The sequence below is a fragment of the Fusarium oxysporum genome, chromosome 5 (assembly GCF_000149955.1).
Source record: "Fusarium oxysporum f. sp. lycopersici 4287 chromosome 5, whole genome shotgun sequence".
Lineage (NCBI taxonomy): Eukaryota > Fungi > Ascomycota > Sordariomycetes > Hypocreales > Nectriaceae > Fusarium > Fusarium oxysporum.
Window position 1 is genome coordinate 2,456,198 of NC_030990.1, and position 10,674 is coordinate 2,466,871.

The window sequence follows — 10,674 nt, forward strand, 5'->3', positions numbered from 1 at the left end:
GATGATGACCTGATGGCCAGTGCTGTTGATCTTGGCGCTTCGCAGACAACTGGTGTCACCAAGGTGTCGCAACCACAGACTCGGACACAGACTCAGACACAGACACAAGTCCACGGTGCACAGGGGGAATCAAGCCTGGTTGTGGTAGACCCTCAGGGGGGCTTCGAGAGCGCATGGGGACGAGCAGTGGAGGACAAGTCGTGAAGCGTATGTATTTTGGTTGTGTTTGTTGTGTTGCTACATAACTTTGGGAGTCATGGCGGGATCATTACATGGGAATCAGGGATGGAGATAAAGGAGCAGCATAATATCGGGAAGCACCTGGGCCACTGAAGACGCAAACAAATGTCACGTATTAGTCATTTAGAGGCGAGTATATGGTGTTGATATAGTTTAGTCGAGTCTGAGGGATTTGGTTTAACAACCCCCCTCTTGTAACATTGATGCCGGAAATGGCGTTGGGTATAGTCCTCTCTTCTCTACTTCCGCATGCCTCCTTAGCCGAACGTGCCGAACGTGAGGGACGTTTCCGGGCTTCTGGTACGGACTCGCGCTGCCATGCCGAAACCGTCATCCTGCTCGGAGCCGGGCAACACGAGTGCCCTGTTCTCGTGTTTGGGTTATTCTCCTGATGGCTGGGAAACGCCTCCTTCATACCTCCAGCCTTCAGGCCATGCCCGGGAGCGCAGTATCTAGACTGGAGGGGAAGATGGTTTGTTTCCCCATCTCAAAAGCCCCATGGTTGTAGGTGGTATTTTCAAACGCAATGCTTTGAAAAGTGCTCATTATTCTTGCTCCTCCCGCTCACATCAAGCCCCTGATGAACTGATCGAGGCCCAACTCGAAGAGCTCGTTCTTGACACCATCGCCGTTTTTGTGTTCCACTGGCGCCAGGGGGTTCTTGACCACTACAAAGAAAAGTTAGCTCAAATGTTACACTCTTCCTGGCTCATAAACCACACCATATTCCACCCATAGGTTGATGTAAATTTGGTGTAGCACATTGCGCATGCTCAAGGTCGCTGTGTCGGTGAGGATAACAAATCTCAAGTTGGCGGGTGTTTCGTAAAAGTGTAGCTTATACTGGGCAGTTCGGTAGCTGATGAATGCATCGTCGTCGCCGCCGAGCTTACGGACCATATTTCGAAGGGAGAACACTGTGCCGAATAGGAGCTTTGCGTCATCAGAGGACGTGCTCGGAGCAGCGGTTTCGGAGCCCGCTGATGGCGGAAGCCAGGACTTAGAGTAGACGCATTCGGCTGAAAGAGAGAAGAAGGGTTGTCAATCGGGAGGTCTAGAGGGGGAAAGGCGAGGGAATTTGCTCACTGTGTCGGTCGAAGATGTGGAATGAATAGACAACCATGATAGAGATTCAAGGGTGTTCAGGTCGACGTGTAAGTTGAACTGCGATGGGTTTGGGTAGGTATTGCTTGAACAAGTCGGCGGACAGGTATAGCTCGTGTTGATGCAGACTCAAATTCGCGGCAGTGGTGTCTATATCTCGTTGGTTAAGGGTGGGAGCCTAGAGACAGATGTTGAAGCAGCTGGAATGCGATGCGATTCGATACGATGCGATGAATTGTTTTGGTGTAGAGGGAGGTCAAGCCTATGATGGAACCTCCCGCCTTCCAGCCTTACCTAACTGTGGCGCCTGTGCCCGTTGAAGTTTAGTGAAGAGCTTAGGTGGGGTAGGGCCTAAAGCTCTCGACCAGTTGTCCCCAGGCTGACTGCAGGTGTCCAAGTCCCCTAGTTAGTAGGTACCTTAGACAGATTGTGCCCCGCCTGTAAGCAGCTCGCTCAGCCAAGGCTCACTCACTTACTGACGGGACTCGAAAAAGACCTTTGGTTCGTTCCATCCCTCTGACTGGTACCTCTACCACCAAATCATATCACATGGCACTAACAATCACTCTTAAACCCATTTTTGTCTGTCGCGCTTCCCTTCTTCCTCTTTGAACCATCTTCAATTGCAGAACATACATACATACCTAAGGTATCTTGCCTTGTCAAAAAAAAAAAAAAAAAAAACAATTCCTGTTATATTACATAGTATATTGGTTTACCGCAGGGTGCGGGGCAACGTCGTTGACTGATTAGTCTATTGAGTTCGATTCGATCAACTCCAACCCGACCTCATATCTTTGTCTGGGCGTAGCGCATCGCATATCATCCTTGACAATGGACGCAGCAACTCATCCAGAGATGAGACCCTCGTTCACTTTCCCTTCGCCCCAAGTCAGAGTCGATCAACATGACGATGCCTCTGGCGATAAACCTCCCCCACCACTCATCCATCACCTGTAAGTCAGACTCAGAGCCTACTCAGTTTTTAAATGCGCCCAATGGGTCAATTGACAATCGCATCAACCAAGGACGGAACCAACAGAAGTTCTTCATTTCTCGAGTCCTCTCAGGCATCACAAGAGAACCCCAAGCGCCCATCGAGAGGTCAAGGTGCGGAACTAACACCAGCATCGAGACCTTATTGGACTGACCAGTTCCATAGGAAACTCTCGATGCGCAGACACAATTTGGGGATGAGGATTCTGATGGCTGCTCTCACCATCGAGTAAACCAGTACACAATTTTGGAAGAAATCGGCAGAGGTTCTTATGGCGCTGTCCATCTTGCAAAGGACCAATTCGGCAATGAATATGTGAGTATTGCGCCGCCAAGCCAGCGCCCAATTCGTCTCCGACTTACACAGCCTCAGGCCGTAAAAGAATTTTCCAAGGCTCGACTCAGAAAACGCCTCCAATCCACGATCCTCAGGCAAGGCCCTCGAGGCCCAAGGCGTATGGGCCCTGGCGGCCGAGATCCCTTCAATTCAGTGCCCCGGGTCAAAGACTGCAATGATGCACTGCACCTCATTCGAGAGGAAATTGCCATTATGAAGAAACTAAACCACCCAAACCTAGTACAGCTCTATGAGGTTCTTGATGACCCCGAGGAAGATTCCATCTATATGGTCCTAGAGATGTGCCGAAAGGGTGTCGTTATGAAGGTCGGCCTTGACGAACACGCCAATCCCTACCCTGAGGAAAACTGCCGCTATTGGTTCCGAGACCTTATATTAGCCATTGAGTATCGTGAGTGCAATCACCTCATACCCCAATTATTCTGAGATGCTAACGATATGCCGCGCAGTTCATGCTCAGGGTGTCATCCACAGAGACATCAAGCCAGATAACCTGCTCTTATCTGATGATGACGTGCTCAAAGTCGTTGATTTTGGAGTTTCCGAGATGTTTGAAAAATCTGAAAACATGAGAACAGCAAAATCTGCAGGATCACCCGCTTTTCTTCCCCCTGAACTTTGTGGGAAGCATGGCGACGTGTCGGGCACCGCGGCTGATATTTGGTCCATGGGAGTTTCGCTCTACTGCCTCAAGTATGGGCGCATTCCATTCAACCGTGATGGCGTCTTGGACATGTACGACGCTATCAGGACCGATGAACCTTCCATCCCCGAGGACGAGAACCCAGACTTTGCCGACCTCATGCAGAAGCTACTCAACAAAGACCCGGAGCAGCGCATAACCATGGATAAACTTCGAGTAAGATGTTCAGGCCTTGCGAGCGTCTGACATAACAGAGCTAACACCCGAACAGGAGCACCCCTGGGTCACCAAGCAGGGTACGGACACTCTCCTCTCTGCTGAAGAGAACTGTGCCAACATGGTGGAACCTCCAAATGAGCTTGAGGTTAACCGTGCCTTTACTCGCAAGATGAATCACCTCCTTTGCGTCATGAAAGCCATCCATCGCTTCAAGTCCATTCTGGCCAAGCATCGCGCCAGATCGAACAGTAGCCCGCCTAAACACGCCGAGGATACCTTTGATGCGTCCCAAGAAAGGGCAAAGGCAGAGGTGATCGAGGCGTTGCTCTACCAGCGGCGCAAGTTTCTGAATCAAAAGACTGATGAAAGCAGCCAAATTCCGCCAATTCACGAAACCAAGGGAAATGACACCCCATTCTTGGGAATCGGCACAGGAACAATGGACGAGTTCGCTTCCAATGAGGCTACTCCAGATATGGTGTCCGATTCGCCAACGGCCGTTGACTTCAACGTGTATGACCGAGCGTATGAAACTGCTATAGAGAACATCACGTCTGGTCAGAATGTTTCTTCGAGAAGGCCAACAGTATACTTGACCAAGTTCGTCAAGGATACGCGGAAACTGAAGGGGGCCCCTGGACTCACTGGGCATGAAGACATCTCTGAGAATTCTGATGACCTACAGAAATCGGGGCCAGCAGCCAAGCTTTCGCACCTCACATCCAAGCTTGGCCTCTCAGGGAAGCAATAAGAACAAGTTGGGCCTTGGTCTAGGGCATAAGCTACACCTTGGGGTAAGGCTACGCGTTTGGAAATTACGTTGTACCTCTATGGCGTTGCAGGTGATCACAACATGGTTGGTAGTGACGGATCAAAGGCGGTGGACTCTTTTAGAAGCTCAGTGAGAACGATACCACAAGACATATGTATGAAAAAGCATGCTCACCATGTAACATGACCGTTGGATGCAACTGGGGTAATATTTTGAAGCAAAGCAAATACCCTCATGTGTAGTAGTAGTGTGAACTGCGGGCCGGTACGAGTAGTGGCGCAGTTGACAGATTTGGAGGCTCAGCAACTCGACCACATAAAACAAAGGAGATTTAAAGATAAGAATCAGGTATGTGGTGACTCCTCTATTTCGGCACGGTCGGGTAGCCAGGCTTTTGGTGAGGAGGTTGACAGCCATGGAAGAAAGGTACAACTTTGTGATAGAGGTGCACAACTGCCAAGGCAGCCAAAAGCCAGTTAATGCGGAGCCGTTCTCGAATCTTACCTCTAATAAGATCTGCAATGTATCTCGCACGAATTAGGAGCACAGGCAGGGGCTTCGAGAAGGCGTAGCCAGTAGATAAAACATCTTCACAAGATATTAAGCCTGATACGCCGGTTCCATGCTGGCCGATGAGGAGATAATTGTCCTAGCACCGCTGATAGAAAAGCTCTGCCAATCTCGATACGTGTTCGAGATCAGTCAGCTAGGTATCTCATCAGAACAGCAACGGTGAGTGTCAAGATTAGTCGCGGCAGCGGGATGCTCCCCCGAAGACGGGATATAAAATTCGGGATGACTCCTTCGTCATGCATAAGTGGGTGCCACTGTACAGAAAGGCACCAGGAACACCCGGCGCCACGTGGAAACCGTTGCTCAAGGTGTCACTATACATCAAGTGTACTATGAAGGCTCAGCCGCCAACCCCTTAGGGTTGCGATTGACGGCCACCAACAAGCTGCTGTGAGACACAATTGGGTATGTATGTATGTATGTTGCATGGGCCCGCGTCGCTATCTGGCAGGGTCAAGATGAAAACTTCGATAAGCTTGTGCGGGCTACAGGGATAGCTTTCGGCAGCAGAACCGGGGTTGGCTTGACGGGTGTCGACTGGGTGTAGTGAACCAGTGAGCGTTCGGCGATAGAGCACGAGTAAACGGTGAAGGCACTTTGTTGTCGGTGTAAAAGATGCTGTGTAAGATGTTTGCCTGTATGTAAATCAAGACGGTGTGACGTCAACACGAGATAGTAGATTAATCCAACTATCGAAAAGATTGCGGTCTAGTCCTTTGCTGTCTATCGCTTGCTAATGCCAGACCAGGGAGTCGCCGAAATATCCCATTTTGCTAACATGTTGGTACGTGGTGACATTGCGATGCCCACTCCCCATGGGTGTTGGGGATGGAGCGTCAGGTATCGTACCTCTGGTAAATAAATGTTGATATGTGATGGACGCGGGTCGAGCGGTGAAGGGACCCGACCCTGCGCATGTGTAAGGTATCCAATATGAACATTCCTAGGTCAAGGAAAAGTCCTTCAGGTATTATGTCAATTTCTCTCCTTTGATATGAATCGTCCAAAGACGTTGGCATTTTTAATCGATTATATTCCATACACAGGTCGCTAGAACACATGGAACAATCCTTATATGTGATAAGGTTTTGTTAGAAGACCAGCCTACAGGGATGTGCAAGCTTTCACCCCTGCAGGCTGGGGTTACGTTTATAAAAGAACCCCTTAAGTTGAATGCCACCATGCCGATCAAGCTGTGTAATTCGTGATGGTTCCACGCAAGAAAGTTGGCAGCCCTGCTCAGTGCAAAAGCTTCAACAATACCTAGGCCAGACGTGAACCCGAGGGTTGCAGAGTGAGCATTACCCAGCTGCCCAGCGAGCTGGGTGGACACCAAGCTGGAGTTCAACGAATCGGCATGTTGACTTGATTGACCTGGTCGGAATATATTACCTAGTATTTCTGGGTAGCTGAGGCGGATAGGATGTCAAGGTCGGAAGAAGCATTCGGAAAAGTCAACCCTTTTGCGTAACTCAACCCTTGAAGCTCGATGGATTAAGCGAGCGGGGCATGGTTTCGAGCAATCTGGAGGCCTCTTCTTTCTGAACAAATCTCACAGAAAGAAAGCCCAGATGTATTGGCTGTCAGAGCTAGCTCAATTGAGGGCTGGTGGGGACGAAAGAGCCCCAGACCGTAGTGCCAGGGAGAGAGGATTCCTCCAGTAATTCTGGGGGTTGACAGAAGGGTGCATATGCGTGAACAGGACATAGAAAAGGATGCCTACCTACCTTATGCAGCAGGCATCGTATTTGGAGAGATCCAAACAAGAGAAGAGCGGCAGCGGCAGCGGCAGCAAGCCACGCCGCTTTGTCACATTTTGTGCGGATGAGTGGAAATACCTCATAGTGTACTTCAATTGATATTGAGAATCCAGTACAAAGGGAATCGATTCGTTGAGGGGTGACTTTGGCCTCCTGTTTCCTTCAACTTGGTGGTGTTGTTGCTATTGCTAGCACGATTGCTCATGTTAGTAGCTGCGACGCATGCCACAAGGACAAAACGTACACCAACAGCTTATCAGTCGCTGTTTCTCATTGGTCTCGAATGAAACTGTAAGGGATATTGGACATATTGGACATACATATTCGATACATATGCGTCTCAATGCCAAGCCAGCCCGGTTGTAAGGGCCCGTACAAAGAGAGGAACAACGTTACAGGACTCGTTTTGAAGCGACGCTACCTCATCTACCCTAAGGTACCTAGCACTGGAAAGAAGATACCTATCTGACTTACCTACCTACTTCATGTAAGTGGGTGCCTTCCGAAGGTTTCCAAGGTTGTGTTCTTTCTACCTTAAGGATGTGGACGAAGTACCTACCTTTTCTCGAGGCAGCCATCACCGATGTGGAAGAAGCGACTTGTGACTGTAAGGTATGTAGCTCTGAGCTGGATCTTTTCTCCCCTTCCCGTCTTCGAATTGGATGCAGCCAACTTTCCTACCTTACATGTACCCAAGTATGTATTTATTCATACCTTACTCGACGGGAGCTGTGCAGAGAAAGATTTCCCGGCCCGGTGTTTGGTCTCTTTAACGATGAAGTTCTTTAGTATCTTACCTACTTACCTACAATGCATTTCCTGAATGCCGATCAGTACGCACAGCGTTGCATACGATCCTATCAGTGTCTAAAACGACAGGCCAATTCATGATAATCATGATATACTCGTATCCTTCTTCACCCAGGTACATTTGCAGGGTTCTACAACAAGCTGATGCCAATGCTGTAGGGCCAGCCAATGACCTGCCAGCTACCTTCAAGGTGGGCATGGAGCACCAAGTACATACCCTAGGGACCTAAAATCCCATGCTCAAAATGAAGCCTCGGGAGAGTGCGAAAGCACATGGCTTTATAGTCTTGATGAGAAATTAGAGGCAAAATGGAGCCGAAACGTTACCACTGACAAGAGACTATATCTGAGATGTCACTCACGAACTATTGGTTTCGATGTACTGATCGCTAACCATGTTTATGAAAATTCGATACCACGAACACGTGTCTTGGCGGGTTAACAGGATACCTTTCCTTGAAAGATTGATTATTGACTAAGGTATGGGATGTTACTTGAGAATCGACGATCCTACCTACCTACATATATCACCAGATATTTCTCTCTCTCTCTCTCTCCATCATTACTAACAAATGTTTTATCATTAGCGAGGTAATAATCAAGAGTTTCAAACAGAACTGCTTGCAAGTCTTGGACCAAGAAGTTTCTCAAAGGCACATTTCAACTAGCGCTGCCATCACCTCCACAATTCCGACATCCCTGTCTAGCCGGATCTCTGTCCCTGCCCATGCGCCATTTCTTGGCATTTCTGCTAAACGTTAGGTTACCTTAGTGGGGTTACCTTAGTTGGTTGGGGTCAGCACGAGGTCGAGGGCACGTATCCAACAAAATATCAAATACAAAAAGGCTTGAGCAGACCAGGCTGGCCTTCTTGTCACGTTATCGGGAGGAAAATATCACGACTTTCCATTTTTAAAGACAGATTCATGTTACAACTGGAATATTCCATGACTGATGAATGTCACGTTGATTTCGGCTTGTGTGAGGTTCGGATAAGCCTCGAACAAGCTGGAAATCAAAACCACTCCCAGAGCTTGGTCAGCCAAACCATCCATGGCACATGCCAATAGGTACGTAGGTAGGTGGCAGTGGAGGCGGTAGCTTCCAAGCCAGGTAGGTCGAGGACGTGATACAAACACTACCTTACCTACCGCATCCACGCCTACTTCCCGAGATCTCCTACCTAGTTTTGTCGTACAAAGCACCCTTTGACTCGCGCATATCAACGACATGGCCGTTAAAACTTCTAACCGCGGCAGGTTTTCCTTTTGCTACCAGGGTGCATTCTAGCCCAGCCATTGCTAGGTAGACAATACCCATTTTCGAATCGTGGGAAGCTTTTAGAGAGACGCAACGGCGGCCAGTCAACCCCCTGAGGGTACCCGCAGGGATGCACCGCACCACACCGCATCGACCGCTGAAGTGCATCGGCTCTGCTTTGAGCTGGTGTTATTCATTAGCGCTAACGTTGAATCTGGCGGTACGGGCACGGATAGAAATGCGGCAACTGTTCCCCAGTGCTGCTTCAAACATGCTCGAAGAATATAATGGAACGTAGGAAACCAAGCATCAGTGAGGTCTGGGTGAACCAAGCCCTGGTGCCCCTCCGCCGCCGCCTCGTCATGCCACAAACAGATCAGTACCGCGCGGCTGGGGACAAGAACTTTGTCTAGTGCCTCGCCTCTGTACATAATGCGATGCGATGCGATGCAATGCAATGTAATGCCTTGCACCGCCATGCCGAAACAGTCACCACGTCCTATCGTGTGGTTTGACCCATACTCCGCACCTCGTCTTGAGTCGTTATTGATTCTGTCGTATATTGTAGAGGACCGGATCTCTGCTTGCCGGTGCGGTGCGGCACAAGGCTCACAGATCTGCCGTCATACATTTAGATGCTCACCTCGGTATCCCTGATTGGCTCGCTGCTCTACGTCACAGCGTCTGTCTGGGTTCATGTGTGTTGGACAACATGCAATTGCAGCTGATATGATATCGAATATGAGCATGCAGTAATAGGTAGAAGCGTTCTGTCGGGGAGTAATACATGGAAGCACGTCCCCATGTTGCAGGGGTGTCTCCGCCGCAAAGCTTGGCTGTATTTTGGAGGTCCGTGGTCCTTTTTTCGGTGATAACTAGATGAAAGACAGATAGAGGTTCAATGAGAGGTAGAGAAGGGTACCCCGTACCAAAACGTACTTCATGTGTGCCCCTGTTGCATGACAGGCGGGGCTCGATGGTTCCCGGCTCGATGTACTGTGCCGTCTTGGCCCAGTTCACAAGAGACCTGATGGAGCGGGTCTTGCTGTCGTCCAGAGTGGCATCGAGCTTGAGTGAGAATTCCCTTTCTGGTACCTGGAACTCATGACGCTACATCATGACTACCTTGAGGTAGCCTACTCCCTCCGCGGAATAGCGCTGGTGGCCCCTCCTTTCATGATGGATTTTTCTGATGAGGGCCAGGGCTCACACAGACGCCCAGAAAACCCTTGACTGCTGTGGCAGATGTCGGAAATAATTGGGTGACATAGACGAGAGATGTTTGAAACAGCGGATTGGGTGATCGGCCAGCAGAGCTGTCGTGTTTTAGTACGGAAACATGTCCTTCTGACCACCGCCAATGCAGCCTCCGGCCCTCCTTGCTTAAGCAGGAGAAGCGCTTTTGTTCCTCTGCACCGGGGGGGCCAATGCACTGTACCTCCGAACGCGGATTATAGGGCATGATGAAACTGGCATTCAGCAAAAAACTGACTGAGGTATGAATTGGCCGATGAAGAACCTGATGTAGTCTGGAACTGGTAATATATGGGAATGCATGATCAAGGAGACCCATAACCAAAACCATATGATGCCGGCGCCGCTCCGGCTATATGGCTTCCATGTAGGAGTCTGATGTTGATGTCTACCTTAGTAGTTAGGTAGCTTCCGAATTACTGGCACTTACGAATATGCTTCTTGAGAGAGACTTGGTGATGGGCAATGCAATGCTTGATACATGGTAAACAGCCGCTGGTCCTTGTGGCATCCAATCTTGCTCCATTTCTCCAGGAGCGAGTCCTTGTAAATGCTAGGCAAATTACAGAAAGACGGAGCTATAATTTTTTCGTTCTTCCAGCGGTTCCATCCATGCTAACAAGTACCTGCCTACCTGCCTTCGGATTAACCTTTCAGGTACATGCGCCTTCATAATATACATCAC

At 49.4% G+C, this 10,674-nt stretch overlaps 5 protein-coding genes across 10 annotated transcripts in view; 3 read left to right on the top strand and 2 right to left on the bottom strand.

Moving 5' to 3' along the window:
- The window catches only part of FOXG_18203 (uncharacterized protein), a gene marked incomplete at its 3' end in the record, with an annotated part of 2,062 nt that extends 1,858 nt beyond the window's left edge, over nucleotides 1-204 (top strand). Inside the window, exon 4 of the mRNA XM_018398253.1 lies at nucleotides 46-204. Coding sequence (XP_018234938.1) covers nucleotides 46-204 — 159 coding nt within the window. The remainder of the gene's footprint in view (nucleotides 1-45) is intronic.
- Nucleotides 205-287: 83 nt separating this feature from the next.
- FOXG_01877 (uncharacterized protein) lies at nucleotides 288-1,606 on the bottom strand. 2 transcript variants are annotated; one of them, XM_018378942.1, is made up of 3 exons: nucleotides 1,327-1,606; nucleotides 963-1,259; nucleotides 288-908 (listed from the first exon to the last, which is right to left on the bottom strand). In XM_018378942.1, exons 1-3 carry the CDS (start codon nucleotides 1,361-1,363, stop codon nucleotides 805-807), a joined length of 438 nt encoding a protein of 145 aa, XP_018234939.1. In that variant the 5' UTR covers nucleotides 1,364-1,606; the 3' UTR covers nucleotides 288-804. The 2 variants fall into 2 exon arrangements, with proteins under 2 accessions (XP_018234939.1, XP_018234940.1); XM_018378943.1 differs by having other exon boundaries at nucleotides 296-1,259; nucleotides 1,327-1,589.
- A 223-nt stretch (nucleotides 1,607-1,829) lies between these two features.
- Nucleotides 1,830-4,747, top strand: FOXG_01878 (CAMKK/CAMKK-META protein kinase). 4 transcript variants are annotated; one of them, XM_018378944.1, is made up of 6 exons: nucleotides 1,830-2,300; nucleotides 2,373-2,454; nucleotides 2,507-2,656; nucleotides 2,714-3,089; nucleotides 3,148-3,557; nucleotides 3,613-4,747. In XM_018378944.1, the coding sequence occupies exons 1-6, from the start codon at nucleotides 2,179-2,181 to the stop codon at nucleotides 4,309-4,311; spliced, it is 1,839 nt and encodes a 612-aa protein (XP_018234941.1). In that variant the 5' UTR covers nucleotides 1,830-2,178; the 3' UTR covers nucleotides 4,312-4,747. The 4 variants fall into 4 exon arrangements, with proteins under 4 accessions (XP_018234941.1, XP_018234943.1, XP_018234944.1 ...); XM_018378946.1 differs by having other exon boundaries at nucleotides 1,830-2,454; XM_018378947.1 differs by having other exon boundaries at nucleotides 2,373-2,656.
- On the top strand, nucleotides 4,748-4,873 carry FOXG_18204 (uncharacterized protein; the record flags this gene model as incomplete). Its single annotated transcript, XM_018398254.1, has 1 exon — nucleotides 4,748-4,873. One exon carries the CDS (start codon nucleotides 4,748-4,750, stop codon nucleotides 4,871-4,873), a length of 126 nt encoding a protein of 41 aa, XP_018234945.1.
- Nucleotides 4,874-8,357: 3,484 nt separating this feature from the next.
- FOXG_01879 (uncharacterized protein) lies at nucleotides 8,358-10,291 on the bottom strand. Of its 2 annotated transcripts, XM_018378949.1 has the most exons (3): nucleotides 9,523-10,252; nucleotides 9,379-9,459; nucleotides 8,358-9,269 (listed from the first exon to the last, which is right to left on the bottom strand). In XM_018378949.1, the coding sequence occupies exon 3, from the start codon at nucleotides 9,212-9,214 to the stop codon at nucleotides 8,840-8,842; it is 375 nt and encodes a 124-aa protein (XP_018234947.1). In that variant the 5' UTR covers nucleotides 9,215-9,269; nucleotides 9,379-9,459; nucleotides 9,523-10,252; the 3' UTR covers nucleotides 8,358-8,839. The 2 variants fall into 2 exon arrangements, with proteins under 2 accessions (XP_018234947.1, XP_018234946.1); XM_018378948.1 differs by having other exon boundaries at nucleotides 9,379-10,291.
- Nucleotides 10,292-10,674: the final 383 nt, after the last annotated feature.

Coding starts and splice junctions, on each gene's coding strand:
- FOXG_01878 (XM_018378944.1), top strand. CDS start 2,179: ATGGACGCAGCAACTCATCCAGAGATGAGACCCTCGTTCACTTTCCCT. Junction 2,657..2,713: donor ACCAATTCGGCAATGAATAT/GTGAGTATTGCG, acceptor ACACAGCCTCAG/GCCGTAAAAGAATTTTCCAA. Junction 3,558..3,612: donor TAACCATGGATAAACTTCGA/GTAAGATGTTCA, acceptor ACACCCGAACAG/GAGCACCCCTGGGTCACCAA.
- FOXG_01879 (XM_018378948.1), bottom strand. CDS start 9,214: ATGGCGGTGCAAGGCATTACATTGCATTGCATCGCATCGCATCGCATT.
- FOXG_01877 (XM_018378942.1), bottom strand. CDS start 1,363: ATGGTTGTCTATTCATTCCACATCTTCGACCGACACA. Junction 1,260..1,326: donor CCACATCTTCGACCGACACA/GTGAGCAAATTC, acceptor TCTCTCTTTCAG/CCGAATGCGTCTACTCTAAG. Junction 909..962: donor CAACCTATGGGTGGAATATG/GTGTGGTTTATG, acceptor TTTTCTTTGTAG/TGGTCAAGAACCCCCTGGCG.